This window comes from Amblyomma americanum, chromosome 7 (genome assembly GCF_052857255.1).
Source record: "Amblyomma americanum isolate KBUSLIRL-KWMA chromosome 7, ASM5285725v1, whole genome shotgun sequence".
NCBI classification, from domain to species: Eukaryota; Metazoa; Arthropoda; class Arachnida; order Ixodida; family Ixodidae; genus Amblyomma; species Amblyomma americanum.
The window spans coordinates 89,162,556-89,178,981 of NC_135503.1; the positions used below are offsets into that span (position 1 = coordinate 89,162,556).

General features: G+C 45.7%; 1 protein-coding gene across 1 annotated transcript in view; it reads right to left on the bottom strand.

Annotated features, from left to right (window-relative positions):
* Nucleotides 1–563: 563 nt before the first annotated feature.
* The window catches only part of LOC144099388 (glutamate receptor ionotropic, kainate 2-like), a 298,135-nt gene continuing 282,272 nt past the window's right edge, over nt 564–16,426 (bottom strand). The window contains exons 14-15 of the mRNA XM_077632637.1: nt 10,973–11,265; nt 564–1,925 (exon numbers count right to left, since the gene is read on the bottom strand). Of these exons, the coding sequence (XP_077488763.1) occupies nt 1,776–1,925; nt 10,973–11,265 (443 nt within the window). The 3' untranslated portion in view covers nt 564–1,775. The remainder of the gene's footprint in view (nt 1,926–10,972; nt 11,266–16,426) is intronic.

Here is a 16,426-nt window from a genome sequence, read left to right on the forward strand (position 1 = left end):
AATACTAGGTTAGTAAGAAGCGGGGAAATAATACTTACCGTCACTGCCAGGCCATCCTCAGCTGATTTAGTCTGCAACACCAGGTGAACACAGTGTTGGAAAATTTCACTCTGTCGCACTAATTATGGTCTACAAGTGCTTCACGATATGTAACCACGGTTAATAAACCTTTATATAAATCGGGGTATTCACGTTGCTAATTAAAGATTTCAGACTTCATTTCCATGTTTATCAGCTGACTCGACTAATTTCATGTACTGTGTATTATGCGCCAGATTTACATTGCGTGATGTAGTGTATTTTAAGTCTTTGTCTGTGTCTTCTTATATTTTTTCATTTCTACTGTATATTTTGTTTTAATACGTGACGAAGACAGCCGGATCTTTTTACGTTATCTTGCGTTTTTCGCTTGTTTTTAGCTGCTGGCAGTACCTGTTAAGGTGGGCAAGGACTCCTCAAGTCGTGTTTGAAGGGCTTTCTTTTTGGATAATTTTTCACTGTATAATGAGGAAAAGAAAAAAAAAATTCGAGGGGCATTTTGTTTACCTAAAGTGCGGTGAGGCGAAAGTTTTTACCGCGGTGTTGCTGCTGGAGTCGATGATGTGTGGTGAAGATGTTGATTAAAGACTACACAATTGTTCGCTTCACGACACTTCTCTGACGTTCATTAGCGCGCGCACGCTTGTTTGCTGGAGACACAGGAGAGCGTTTAGGCGGCTTCCTTCCAGATCGGCGTGCAGGAGGCGTCTGGCAAGATTGCCTGTGGAGCGCTGCTCTGAAACAATTGTGGCGCCAGTCAATGACGTCACACGCATGCGGAGTAGGCTGAAGCGCAAGTGCATTGCCTGCTGGCGCCATGCGCATGCAAAGTGCCTTATTGTATACTGAGTTCCCAATTACTATATACTACACCAACCACAAGTGTTACTAATTACGTAGTTACGAATACACTAATTAACAAATTTACCAATTATCTCGTTATAAGTTAACTAATTACTCGTTAACAAATTGCGTATTACAATTCAACTGTGACGGCACGTCTGCTTACGTAGAGGAATGCGAAGCATGTGTTTTTAGGAAAGGACGCCGTAGCTCTCATAATAATAATAATAATTGGTTTTTGGAGAAAGGAAATGGCGCAGTATCTGTCTCATATATCGTTGGACACCTGAACCGCGCCGTAAGGGAAGGGATCTCAGATCTTCAAATCTCGGTGGACGTTAACCACGTTTGATTCACAGCTATAGTGCGACACATTTCTGCGAACATCCCCGCTGGCGAGTCATGAGCCTATAAAGTCTTTCTCTTTAATATAGGAATGAATGAATGAATGAATGTCAATAATTCGTCGTGGGAAACATTAGTAGTGTGAAATACCCTTGAAACACCACAAAACATTTATCGCGACCATCGTGAAGGAGGGTGCCAACAACAAGACCAATATGGCCAACAGATTTCTATTCCTTGAAACTCTGAATCCTCAACAAAGCATTGTCCATGTTCTTTCTTTTGCATTAAGGCCGAGCCCAACCTTTTGAGTATTACCCATGGCCCGACGTATATCGAGCAGTTAGGGGCTGCTGCTTTGTGCATTCCTTTTTCGAGCTTCTCACCTCGCGTTTTCGAGCAAGATTTTCTATCGTTCTTAGGAACAGGGCGTGAAAAGGTTTAAAAAGAGAAGCAAAGATGTCGAAGGTCCTCTGTTCAAGGAATGGAATAATCTAAAAACAAATATTTCGGTAACTTCTTCTTGAAGCATAGCGCACAAGAGTCCTTCAGCTCCTTGTCGACGACTGGGCTGCAGATCGAAGCGTCGCCTCTCCATCCAGGGAGGCTTCAAGTGAACGCGATGTGGGGCTGAATTTGCGGCCCCGGCACGTCACCACAAGCTTGCAAGCGTAGAACATCTCGACCAGAATGGATTCCTGCAATTGTGAAACGTGGGAAATAAAAAAGAGTAAGAACAGGAAAAAGAACTCATCAGGACGAGAAAAGAAGCAAAATATTCTTTAGACCTTTACAGCGACAGAAAATTTTTCTTTGGAATATATTTCTAAATATATTTGACCTTTTTGGTGTTGAGGGTCTCACTTCAATACTAACGCCTGTCAGGGTTGTTATGGACTGCAAGTACATTGGAGAGAAACACCTAAGACCATAAAAAAATACGCATGTTTTCCTAATTGTGCATACAAGATTAAAAATGAAAAAGTGTCCGAACGAATATAATATCTCTGCAATGAACGAGAAGAGTGACCTTGAAGGTACCCAGGTCCCTTAACCTTAAGAACTGAATTCTTCCGAAAGTTCAAGTATCTTGTAAAGGGGCCCTTGAACACCCTAGGCCATAACTACTGTGCTCTTGCAAAGGACTGACTGACAGACTGACTGAAAAACTTTATTTTCAAAATATATACACTGTAGGGATCGTTTGGAGCGGTTCTTAAGGGTCTGTTCCTTACAAATGCTAAATGGGCTGCTCATTACAGCAGCCCATTAGCGGTTGCTGCTGCTCGGGCGCGCACGACCAGGGCCTTTGGGCTCGCCAGGTAAGAGCAGCCGAGCAGGGCTGCCTCCCAGTCCTCCCGACTCCAGACGCGATCCTTCATGACACCTTACCTGTTGTCAAAATTCTACCCCGGTGAATACGACCCTGCATGTACATTATGTGGTGATTTGGCCACTTATGATCACCTATTGTGGAATTGTAAAGAGGAGCCGCCCCCGAAATCTCTAATACAGGTTCCTACTCTCGAGCAGTGGGAGGCCGTGTCGGTCAGCTCAGACTTGGAAGTTCAAACCCGGGTCATTGAATGGGCTAACCAGGTCGCTGTCAGCCGTGGACTGATAGCCACCTAGCACGGATCGTCTGCATTCTGCCTTTTCTGACGAATTAAATGTTTTCCAATACAAAAAATCCCGCGTAGACTTCAGGATAGGGAGAAGATGCGGAGTTGATTGGCATGCCCACACCATGTGGTCAATGTCCGAAGGCTTTTCCCTGCACTGCGGGCACTCCCCTGTGCACGCAGGGTCGAAATGTTTGATGACTGCCGGGCACAGCAGTGTTTTAGTATAAAGTAAGCGTTCCTCCGCCTTCGTGAGGCCCTTGCAGGGCTTAGGAAAGATTGCGTAGCCAAATTGGTAGTACTGGATGATTTCCTTGAAGGTAAGAACCGGATTAGGGTCGGAGTCTGCATCGGGGGGAGGCGAGGGTGATGCCTGGAGAGTGAGCGCGCGGGCAGCGGCGTCGCCGCTTCGTTGCCCTCGAGACCCGTGTACACAGGACTTCATACTATTGTGCGGGACGCGGGAGCCCCGAGATAATTACTGTGTTGAAGAATTCGGTATGCCAAATAGGAAATGAAGCCCCTTTCCAGGTTCCTGCAGGCCCCTTGCGAGTCGGTAATGATGACCCGCGAGTCCTGATTGGCGGCGGCGAGCGCGATTGCCACCTCTTCCGCCTAAGCAACGTCTTGTGCTTTGAACGTAAGGCTGTTCACTGCGGTGTATTGGTGGACGACTACGGCCGTGTACCAACACCCATGGTGTGGGTCGATAGCGTCCGCGTAAAATAATGCGTGTTTGTTTCCATAGTAGCGTGCCAAGGCTTCCGATCCAGCGAGGCGCCGGCCACTATGGTCGGCTCGTGTCATGTTGGCAGGAAGAGGGCGTACGTGCAGGGCGTATCTCCAGATTTCTAGGATGCGCACGCGCTCTTCCGTCAGTGTTGGATGGTGGATGTGAAGTCGGGCAAGCAGGCGGCGACACGACTGTAGTTGTTTGTCAAGTGTGCTTCTCAGAGCTCCACGAAAGTGTTGACCATTCCCAGGCCCAAGAGGCGCTGGTTGGACGCGGTGACCGGAAGGTCGAGAGCACACTTGTAAATCTTACGGAGAACCAGCTCGAGGGCTTTCTCGTAACATTTGCGAAGGTGGAGGTAAGGAGTCGAGTACAAGACTCGACTGGTTACGAATGCGTGCGCCAGCCGCAAGGCATCTTTGCACCGTAACCCCCGGCGGTTATTGGAAACCCGGCGGATCATGCGGCCCACCTGGTTCCCCACCTTGTGCAATTTGGCCAGTGTTGTGTCGACACGGCGGTGTTTATTGACAAAGAGACCCAGTACTCTAATCTCAGCGTGTTCTGGGATGTGTACACTTGCTAGGGACAGATGAGTTTGGTAGTGCACTTCGGCGAGCGTCGAATGTACACAAATTTTGATTTGGCCGGGGAGCATTGAAGGCCGCAGCGGCGGGCGTAAGCGTCCACAATCTCCGCCGCTTGCTGCTGCTTGGCTTCAATGTCTCCTTCCGATCCGTGCTTAGCCCAGATGGTGGTGTCGTCGGCATATAGCGTGTGCTGTATGCCCTCGACACTTTCCAGCTGAGCCGGAAGTTTCATCATTGCCAAATTGAATAGTAGAGGTGAGAGGACCGCGCCCTGCGGGGTACCTCTCATACCTAATTGGTAGGGGCCGTGTTCTTCATCTTGTATCCGGATATACGATTGCCGGTCGGAGAGAAATTTCTTAATGTACTGGAACGTGTTGTGTCCACAGTTGGTTCGGGAGAGGTGCGTCAGAATTATGTCGTGTGTTACATTGTCGAAAGCCCCCTTCAAATCGAGGGCGAGTACTACCTCGTCATTAAGGGGGTATTCGACAGGATTCAGAATTTCGCGGTCTAGTTGAAGCAGGAGAACCTGTGCTGACCGGTGCGGGCGGAACCCGAACATGGTGTCTACGAATACATTTTGATTTTCCAAAAACTCGGACAGCCTGTCTCGCACCATAGTCTCCATCAGCTTTCCCGCACAAGACGTGAGGGAGATGGGGCGGAGGTTGTCCGTGTTTATGGTTTTGCCGGCTTTAGGAATGAAGGTGACAAGAGCGGCCTTCCATTCGATTGAGAGGGGTGCCTCACCTAGCCAGATTGAGTTTATGTATGCGAGGAGCGCCTCGTAGTCCGGGTCGGGAAGGTTGGCAAGTAATTTCACAGTTATTTTGTCTCTTCGCGTCGACGTTACTCAAGGCCGCCTTCAGGTAGTGGAGCTGGAACGGTTTATCTAGTTCCGCGTTCTCGGAACCTGCATGCGAGTACGCTGGCCCTCGGGGGTCCTTTTGGATGCAGAGGTATTGACCGCGCAGTTTGCATGCTAGTTTAGAGGTATCTCCGTCGAAGCTATGGATAGCCCGTTGGCGACATTTTTGTGTCTCGGCTCTGGTTTTAGTCGGATCGATCTAGGCGCGAAAGAGACGCCAAGTGCTCCGGCTAGACATATGTCTAGCGGCCGTATTGCACCAGTCCGCCCAATTCGAGTCGGCGAGCTGGGCCGCGTACTCAGCCGCTCGGGCCGCGTACTCAGCCGCTCGCTGGGTGAACTCGGTGTAGCAAATTTTGAGCTTCCGATTATGTTTTTGGCGGCGCCATCTGCGGCAGTTCTCAAAGACTGCGCCAATACAAGTGGAATTACAAGACGGCTCTTGTATTTCTTTAGATATTTTCGCGTTAATTCATACTATTGGCCACCATGAGAACGAAGCGCCAATAGCAATCACCCCGCCACTGTTAGCTTTTTTTAGAAGCTTCTGCTCGGTGGAGATTTATTGCGCGTTAAGTGTCGTCTTATGCGGTGTTATTGAGTTTCTTTCCGCGTACTTGGTTCGACGCATATGTTTCCACAGCAGAAAAATATACCGTGAGAAGTTAAGTTTGTCACACCTTGAGGTTGTTTAAAAAAAAAAACATCAAAATGAATAACGCACCACAGGCAATCAGTCCGGTCAGACCAAACGATGCAAGCAGTTTAAAAAAATTATTGATCGGTTCAGAGCTTCGATTGACGCGTACGGGAACCGCTCTACATTTTTAATCACGACATTCAGGCATTGTTGAAGACACATTTAATTTTTATTTGTTACATTTATTGCACCTCATTGCTCCGATGAGTTGCACTACGGGGTGGAGCAACTTATTCTTGGGGGCACTGAAAGAGAAGTAGAGAATATTCGACTTCGAGGAAGTTAAGAATTAAGTTGCTAAAGCATACAAAACATAAGAACACTGACAAAGAAAACAGAACAAAAATATGTCATTCGTTGCAAATTTAGGATCTACTGGCACATCTGCGAAAAATGCGGGCAACGAAAAGAAGGCAGGATAAACAGAGTGAAGTGCAAAATAAGAGCACATGATCATAACAGACCAAGACGAAAGTTAATCAGCGCAATTTTCAAGATTAGAAGAACTGCTAGCTACTTGCTCAATATTTCGCCGTCGCAGATAAAAATTTTTGAGTAAAAGAATACTACAGTAATATAAAATCTTCAGACATATATTGGTTTAATTGAAATGCAGAGAATTACAATGAGAATGCTTATGGAAAATTGCACTGAGGAGCTAAGATACGTCTTGAATCTAGAAGGCTTGAATTTCCACCTCGCTGGAGGGTTTTCTCCTACAGTGCGATATTTGAAAGAAAATCTCGGCTGACATTTGAGATGGGAGTTAAAACTGGAAGCTAAAGGTGTAGAAATAGCCATTTTCTTCAGCACCAAGGTCTTCCACATCTGGCGCGTCAGCTTATTGAATTCATTATGGCTGATTTATCGCCGACAGCAGTAAAACCGACCACTCTAGAATATTTGTATGAGAAACACGGACACCGACTGCACGTATGCACCGATGACTCAGTGACCCCTTCCAGTTCCTCGGGCTCCGTGGTCATCCCCGTAAGGCCCATAGTTAAGAAAGTGAAAAGATCACACCGGATTTCATTCACTGGTGCAGAACCTATTGCTGTTCCGGTCGCCATTGAGCATATCAGTGAAGAAACACCCCAGCAATGGTCTGTTTTCACTGATTCAAAGGCAGCCCTCCAAGCGTTACAATCTGCTCTTCACGATATTGTTTGCCAACGGCTGCCAGGACACAGCGGCATCGAAGGCAACCACCGCGCGGACGTGGCCGTGCGAGCTGCTCACCATGTGGGCGATTGTGTGTCCATCCCCATCTTGATAGCCGACGCAGCGGGTAGGCTTCGACCACTGGCGCGGTACATCAGCCTGGCCGAGTCAAATTGAGGCCAATTTTTGATTTCGCGTTTAAAATCCTTGCACCCAGATCTGAAGGTTCGGCTTCCCTCCGGCCTACCACGACGTGTAGCAACTTTGCTGTGTCGCCTGTGGCTTGGCGTAGCTTTCACCAAGCATTACTCTTTTTTAATCGGTATGGCTGATAGCCCTGCGTGTGACATCTGCGGGCGTGATGAGACCCACATATTTTGTGAATGCCCTGCCCACAGCGCTGAAAGGCAGTCGATCTGCCGTGCGCTGGAGCGTCTAGATCCACGCCCACTGACGGATATGAAGATCCTCGGCCACTGGCCGCGGCGATCGTCGGCGGTGAAGGCTTACAAGTCACTGCTCCGCTTATTGAGAACTCCTGGCCTTCTCGATATGACAGGATTGAACGCTTGCTGACTTTGCATAGTGACTTCAATTTCCTGCTACTGCCTTTTCCCCGTCTTTTTATCCCCTCACCCCTTTCTCCCGTGCAGGGTAGCAAACCGGTTATTCTTCCGGTTAACCTCCCTGTCTTTCCTCTTCTCCCTCCTCCTTCTGGTCCATTTAATAACATGATTTTGCCACATGTCGTTCACTTTTCACTTTTTTTGTGTCATTTCTGTTCGCGGCTCACTTGTTGTTGGCATCAGCGAGATTGGTCGCATAGCGGTATTCGTGACTTCGCGTTCGTTATACCCAGTTTCGTTGCCGTTTTCTTGGAGAGGAAATTTGGTAGCTCTGTGTAATGTTGCATTGCTTATCTGGTCAGACCTACAGTTCTTATCTTTTCCTTCAAAAGTAAGAATCCGTGTGAAGTCCAGCTTTCTCGGGCAAAATTTATGAAAGTTGTAAGATTGTAGGACACTGTTATGGAAATATTGAATGTAATGGTTCATTATTCTGATATTCAGCAGAATGTATGCTTTAAAGTGTTTCCAGCGACCGCATCGAAGAGTTAAAATAGCTATAGAAAACCAATGGGAACTCTTATGACGATCGAAAAAACGTGAATTGAAAAAAAAATACAAGACTGTCGTCGGATGATCAGCGGATATATTGATTGTTATAGTGAAATCTTACATTATATAAAAAAAAACTGGGTTCATAAACAGTTTCCTGCTCAAAAATGTATTTCTCCACAATTGCTGGGTTTAAATCTTTAGGCAGTACATATATATTAGGATATAATGTAATTATGGCGCACATCTCCATTCTATGTTTTCTGTAGTTCCGCCACCTTGTGTGTTATATGCCCTTTGCTCGATGCCGCCGCCTAATGCAGAAGATTGGGCTCTTTTTCCCGTGTTTATTTGCTTTTTCGTCTGTCTTCTTTCCCGCTTTTTCGCTGATCCCCACCTCTACGTTTGTCTGCCTATTCGTTTGCTTCTTCGTTTGCTCATTATTTTTATCTGTTTTGGTTTTCTGTTCGGTCGCCAACATCTTAGGAACACAAGCAAGCACAATGTATCCTCATCTTGAGAAAGACCGGGCTCCGGCAAAGCAACAAAAATGTATTTATTTATTTATTTATTTATTTATTTATTTATGCATTTATTTATTTATTTATATGCAATACCTTCAGAACCAGGGTCAGGCGTTACACAGAGGAGTGGAAAACATAAAATTATAGAAATAAGAGAAAAGCACAGAGATACAACGGCATGAAAAAGTATTAGTTAGTGCAAAACTTGATAGATAGGGAACACCAGAACGAGCTGTTAGAGCATTTTTGAAGAAGCTAATGGTTTGATAGACACCAGCGCCTTGGGAACCTGGTTAATAATAATAATAATTGGTTTTTGGGGAAAGGAACAGGCGCAGTATCTGTCTCATATATCGTGGGACACCTGAACCGCGCCGTAAGGGAAGGGATAAAGGAGGGAGTGAAAGGAGAAAGAAATAGGTGCCGTAGTGGAGAGCTCCGGAATAATTTCGACCACCTGGGGATCTTTAGCGTGCACTGACATCGCACAGCACACGGGCGCCTTAGCGTTTTTCCTCCATAAAAACGCAACCGCCGCGGTCGGGTTCGAACCCGGGAACCTGGTTCCAGTCATTAATTGAGCACAGGAGGAATGAATTGTGAAGGGAATTTGTGGGGGATGCAAAAGATTCAATTTTATGAGGGGGGTCTACGCGACGTGATGTATAAGAGTGTCGCTCAAGAAAATGATTATTTTGTGTGAAGTGCATTGTGATAGTATATTTTATGCGGCAGACATAGTCGCAGTATCTGACTTCTTTGTGACGGTGGTGGCAGTGTAAGGTGTTTTTCGTGTTAGCTGTGCTGGCAGTACAATGATAATTACTTAGTATGTGAGTCGAAATCAAGAAGAAAAAAATGGGCTTGGACAAAGCATGTAATGGGAAGACAAGATAACAGGTGGTCATTAAGAGTAATAATAATAATTGGTTTTTGAAGGGAAAGGAAATGGCGCAGTATGTGACGGAGTAGATTTCAAGAGAAGGCAAGCGTAGGAGGGGGCATCAGAAAGCTAGGTGGGTGTATGAGATTAAGAAGTTTGCGGGCATACGGTGGGCGCAGCTGGCAAAGGACAGGGCTAATTGGAGAGACATGGAAGAGGCCTTTGCCCGGCAGAGGGCGTAGTCAGGCTGATGATGATGATGATTATGACATGCATTACTTTATATCCGTCCGTGTTAAGAGTCATTAGCCAATATACGTAATTATGAGCAGTGATTAAGTTCTATATGCATATATATCCAGAAACCAAAGCAATTACCTACGTGTATATGTCCATAGACTGGGTCTCAAAAAGGAAGATGCCCGAATTCGCCGAAAATGAAAACATGAGACCGAATATGAGACCAAAATACAAGAGACGTGAGACGAGGAACATGAGCAAAATTTTCTTCTTGCTGTATTACAACATTAACCAAGCGAGGTAGAGGTCGCGGTAAACGCATTTTTTAAATCACTGAGCGTAAAGAGGGATGAAAGCATTTTTTTTTCGGAAACGACGCTGTAATATTTTGGTTAAGAGAAATCTTTCCTTCCTGTCATCGTACATCTCTGCCAGGTGTCAGAAAGCTTTGTGTACCAGGTCACTCTTAGCGTTCGCAATGAATAGAACAAAGACGGAGCGCGGAGGTTTGAACCAAATTTATATATATATATATATATATATATATATATATATATATATATATATATATATATATATATTTATAAATTTATATATATATATATATATATATATATATATATATATTCACCCTTTTCAAAGATTTGAAATATCCTAATTAATATCAGACAAGACATAATAACCGCAGCTAGTCACTGGACCATTTGCTTAGCTGATTTCTACCGGAAAAGCATGAGAGTAAAGCGAAAAGAGTGGTCACTCAGAATGAGAAGGCAACCGCTTCTGTCATTACGTGAATTTATTTGTTGCTAGCGTGTCAGACAAATGGCTATACCTTTTATTATTAAAAACTCTCCTCATCGCAAACAGTTGTTGCTGTTATAGTTGTGAATGCTTAAAATAAGTCTCGTCTCGCACTCATATTCATTTTGAGTTGTCTTCGATGCTCAGCTTCCTCTATGTAAATCCTTGCCCCCGCCGTTTTCACTGCCCTCCTCAGGCTACCAATTTCAGAACGCACTGAAGAAGGAATGCTGTCATACTCACCGGTGGATCTAGGTTTGACGCAAGAACGAAAACAAGATCGAAAGTAATAGTAAAGGGTTAGAAGAGGACCGAACTGGTGCATGATAAATGGTTAAAGCACTCACATAGGAGAGTGCAGAGCAGACGAAATACCATGACATCTAGTGTCCATATGTCCCTTCTGCGCAGCTCCGCGTAAGCGCTGCTTCCTTATCTTAAATGACTGAATGATTCGGTCAGCCACCCATTGAGAGACTCGAAAAAACATGTTTACCCTCTCTCCGTAGGGTGTCTTCTGCAGCTCCCAGACGAACTCGCCCAAGCAGAGGACAACACCGGCGATGCAGCCCGCTACGAGCACGACAAATACGCCGCCGACGGAGGCCAGGCTCATCTCGCTGCTGCTCGCCGAGGCAGACGAGGCGTTCGAGAAGAGGTGGCACTTTGCCAGCGCGGCCGGGTCAGGAGGGTTTCGTGTCTTCCACCACTTCTCCTTCAGCTTGAACAGCAGGTCACCCTCGTGGAACTCGACGATGGCCGCGGACAGCACGTTGCGGATTTTGGCATCTGCAAACACCCCCACATGGGCTCAGGCGCTGGCTATGTCGCGTGTACAAATTCAGATGCACAGGTTTTATTGCATAAATCATTAAAGGGCTTCATTAGTGCATAAAATGCATTAGTGAATTGTACAAGGAGGCGTTTTAGAAGTGCTCAGCGAGGTTCTCTGGCACAGCGAAGGAATTATTAAAATTTTTATAATTGATATGGCGGCGTGCCCACAGAGGTCGTCCTTCAAGTTCACAATAATAATACTAAGACTTCTTTATAATCAAGCCTGTTTGGCACCAAGCTGTAGACACGATTCGGGCTTCGATAAAATAAAAAGGAAAGCGAATTCTGTGCTTCCTGTGCTTCCTGCCCTGTGCATCCTGCCCTGTCCGGAGCCAATAAATCAGTGACTCTTTATTTTGCGCGTACGCATTGTGGTGGTTTTCTCTGTGCTTCCTGCCACCACGAAGAGACATACAATCAACTTAGGTTGACATGAACAATATCTGAAGCCATGCCGAACGTAGACTGATGTCACCGTAATCTAAAACGAAAAACAAAAGAGCCGTCACAGCAATGCATCTTGCTGTCGCTTCCCTAGTTGTCCTTGGACCTCTGTAATACTCCTGGCAAGATCACGTGATGAGAAGTGACATAATGAAAGGCGTAATCATTGACGTCAGTATGCACGGAAGCAGTGGCATCATTCGTCCGTCCGTGATGCGACCTAAGCTGGCAGTGCAACAGCAGCGTCTCCCTCTTTAGGAACGGCCGCGAGGGCACTGACTCGACAACAGGAAGAATTTATCGGAAAAACGCCTACGTAGTCAGTGAGCACTCGACCACGTGAACGTGACGCTACTCGAAATCACAGAGTGCTAAAAAACTGAATGCCTTAATAGGTAAAACGAAATGGGCACAGCAGAAGTTTGAACTTTCTATATCAGCCCAATTTGGTTCTTTATGTGGCGATTGTACCGTATAATAAGATTTGTCGGGCTAGTTGGTTCATACAGGAAAAAAAGGTAAACTGCGTGAAAGGATTAAGAGAAATACAAAGGAAAAAGTAAGGGAGAAGTAAGAAGGAAGAAGTAACTGTTGTGTGCGTTCCCTTCTCTTTGTCTTAACCATTTTGCGCAGTTCACCCTTTTCTTCACCGTATAATATGGGGAAAACTGCTAAAAGCGGATTGGGGTTATTTTCAGAAAAACGAACCCGTGCACCGGCCGCCAAATGTTTATGGGGCACAAAAATCATGAGAAAAGCGAGGTTTGTCGCAGCCGATGTATGCAGCATGATATCAAAATGAGCGGCCTGCGCTTTATTGCGCCAACTCTGCCGATTTCCTGTCTTTCTCAGGAAGTGCGCTAATGCTACAAAGAAATAGGTTTTGTAGAGAATTAAACACGTTTAAATTTAAAATAAATAGACTCAAAAGCAGGAAACTATTTTACTTCCCATTTTCAAAAAACTATGCTGAACATCGACAGAAAACTACGGTTGACCTGAATCCGTGCGTGAGGTCGAAATTATTCGATAACGTGAGAACATTTCGGTCTGAATTGTGTAAAACAGACAAACACTTCACAAACTCATAGCTCAAATAACGACTTATACCGGAGCCTTGACACAATCTGTCGTCAGCGCGGCTTTTTTTTCTTTGTTGGATAGAAAAATTACTAAAAAAAAACTCAGAGATCATCACTCGAATAACCGGAGGCACGATTTAATCAGGTCAGCTCCTCACACTCTATCAATAGCATTGGGATTAAAAGTTTGGGAGGCACACGCACGTAAAGAAAACGTCATGAGACAACATATTGTTCCTGAACCGCATAAACTCCCCTTACCAAAGCGCGCTGCTCTCAGAACCGCTACCTCGTCGACGTTGGTGGTTTGGCGTCTCAATCTATCACACGGCTTTTCCATAGCCTGAACAGTTTGATCAACACAAAAATGTCACAGGGCTTCGTAGGCTCTTTTTCAGTAGCCATGATTTTAAAAGCGCGCGGTGTGATCTCATTGTTCTTGTTAAGAGTTCGCTGCAATTCGTCTTAAAAGGACGCCGCATCACGGCAGAGAACAAAGCATCATCAATGGTGTCGGGTGACCACGCACGCGGCAGTTGTCCGACCAGGAGAAATTTCCTCAGTGCCAAGCCAACTCGTTACAGCCAATGTAGACATGTAGATTTTAAAGACGAGTGATTATTGAGACAGATTGAATGCACATCGGCCTAACTTGCTTTAACACACTAATGTCAAGAAAACCCTGGCGATGCTGTCAGCGTAATGAAGCACGTCTCTTATGCAGAGGGCGAAAAGGTAGTTAAAGAAGAAGGTGCAGTGAGTAAATGGAAATAGAGGATGAGGCCATCGCTCCAGCATCTTGCGCTACGCGCTCTACATGCGCAATGTGTTGGAAGTCTTCGTCTCCTTCACCGTTTATTGTTTCCTTTTGCCCGCAAATATTCCCTGAGGCCGCTGCAAAGCGGACGAACTCTAAGCCAGGTCAAAGGCGCAAAAAAGCGAGAGACGCTGTGCGCGCAGTCGAGCATCACAAAATGTAGCGGCCGATCGCGACGACATATACGCTACCGTAAGCGGTGAAAATCATCTGATGGTAGACTCTCCAGTACAGCAGAGAAAGGAACCAGGGACTTTGAAAAAGAAAAGCGGGCGATGACGGGGTGCCGCTAAGCAGCAAAAAAGCTATCACGGATTCCGCCATTCGTGAACCTTTCTGGACATCCCGGTGCCTTTCATTAAATGCACTTTATGCTTGCATCTATACAGGCGATGACGAAATAGGCGATAAATTTTTTTTCTTATGAATGTTAATTTATGTCACGAAGAGGCACTCCAGAAAAAAGAATATGGAGGCCGCCTCAGAGACTGTCTCATGGCATAAATATTCAGCATACATTAAGCGTAACACAGCGGCTGGCAAGTTCGATCACTAGATGTTCTACTTGAACGTTCTGACTTGACAAAGGGTAGCGAGGTCACGGATGGGCCTGTTACATGGTATTTATTTATTTATTCAAATAACTTGAAAGCCCCTGCGGGCATTACATATGGGGGAACAACAGTAAAAACAAAGCAACACAAATTTGCAATAAGTACAAAATTGTTTGGCGGGGAACATCATGTTTGAAAGCATCAAACACTCAAAATATAAAGGCATATGGCAACAAACATTCAAGTTTTCTTACAAAGCAGTGCTTCAACAGAAATGCAAAAAGGAGGAATGGAAGGATGAAGGTTCCAGCTCGAAGTGGCGTTTTATGGCGGTTACAAACGCTTCGCAATCATACGTTCAAAATGAGTATAGAGGGCAGAGAACAAGCTCAAGCAAGTGGACACCTACTGAGTTTCTCCCGAATGTCTGTCTCTCTGACACCCTGAAAACACCTTTTGCTCTACGAAAAACATCCCAAAAATACGTGCCCAACGCATTCCACTTTCACAGACACAACTTCATGAATCTCCATCAGCAAGAATTGTTTCAATCCGTTTCGTGTAATCGGAGGTATTGGGAACAAAAATTTACCCCTCGCCCTCTTCTCACCTTTCCTTCTGATCCCGTAATACATGGCACAATCAGTACTAGGGTCCTATCGACCAGCGCCACCTACTGAAACGTCAGTGCACACGTATTCATGTATTCGTTTGTTTTCTCAGTTCTTTATTTCTCTAGTGAGGCACCGATTCGCATGCCTATGTATGTACAGACAGGGACAGAAGTCTGTGGACCACGTATTCCTAAACGAAGCCCTAAGCTCTGCTATTATCCGGCGGCCGGAGACCACCGTTGTGGCGGTAAAAATCAAAATTTTGTACAAGAATTTGCTTCAGAAGTGTGGTTTCAGCCGTCAGGCAATAATAGAGCTATCGGCTTCGGTTAAGAAACACGTGGTCCACAGACTTTTATCACTGACTGTACGTGTTTGTCCGGGCTACAGACGCTGCGCTGCCGGGCTGCGTCTCCTCCTCATTTTAGATTTTCTTTCGAACTTGTTGCTACGTGCGGTTAATTGAACGCCTGGTAGCACCTGACGGACAACAGTTTCAAAACGTGGCATGCAGACAGGTTACACAAGAGGGCAGGGATTTATAGAGTCGAAGGGAAGAGCAAGTCAACTTTTAGTGCCATCTTGAGTTCTGTGCTTCATGTGGAGTCCTAATACTTCACTGAGACATCCATGAAAACACAGGCTAACGATTGGGCGAGCGTATTTAAGATGTTCAAAATGTCTTCAAGGAGCTCTTTAGAAGAACAATAAAACAAATTAAAGATGGGCTGTTTTTATCGGTTAACGGAGGTTAATGAAAAAGTTGCTACATCAATGGAAACTGACGTCATAGTTACGGGCTTGTAACGCGTAATTTAGAGAAAGCTGGCGCACAATGTAGGGGAAGCCTCGTGAAAGGTAGCACAGCACGCCAAAGGATATTCTTCTGAGATGTTGTATAAGCAGGGTCGATCAGAAATAAAGCAACTGTAATCAAACGTAATGTACCGGAGTCTCTCGTGAAAGACCCTCATGGATACTTCGCCTTCCGCTTCCCTCCGAGCCATTACTGGTTCGGCTTGTGCGACAAGCACAGAGGGGACCTGAAGGTTGAGCCTCCCTGCCTTAGCTTCAGAGCCGCATTCATCGGGGATTCGACGATGACGTCAATTAGCTGCACACTCTGTAGCTAGAAGTGCGAGATCTGGACGATCTCGCAATGTCGTGCCCGTCTCGAGCACGTTGTTACGATCCCGCAGGAGCAGGGTCTGTCATTAGCGGGCTTACCATAGCATGGGAGAAAGGGAACGCCACGCTGTTGGCCGGCTAGCATTCCAGCCTGGGCTACCGCGAGTAATGTCACCGTTTCGGTCTTTAAGAACTATGTGCGTAACAAGGACGATCACCTAGTTGCAGGATGCGTTCTGCTACGCGGAAGCATTCAGTACTGCAAATATCAGTGCGTTTCAGTGCAGGGATAACTCGACGAGGAAGAGTCCATGAATGAACGGTCACCGACTACTGTCAAGCGCACACACGCAGCTAGTTTGCTCTATATCTCCAAATATAATGTGTTCTTTACCATGTTCCCTCACCTCTTGCAATTTCACCTATCCATCCACCTATCCATCGGCGCGGTACTGTTAAGAACTGCGTCTTTGC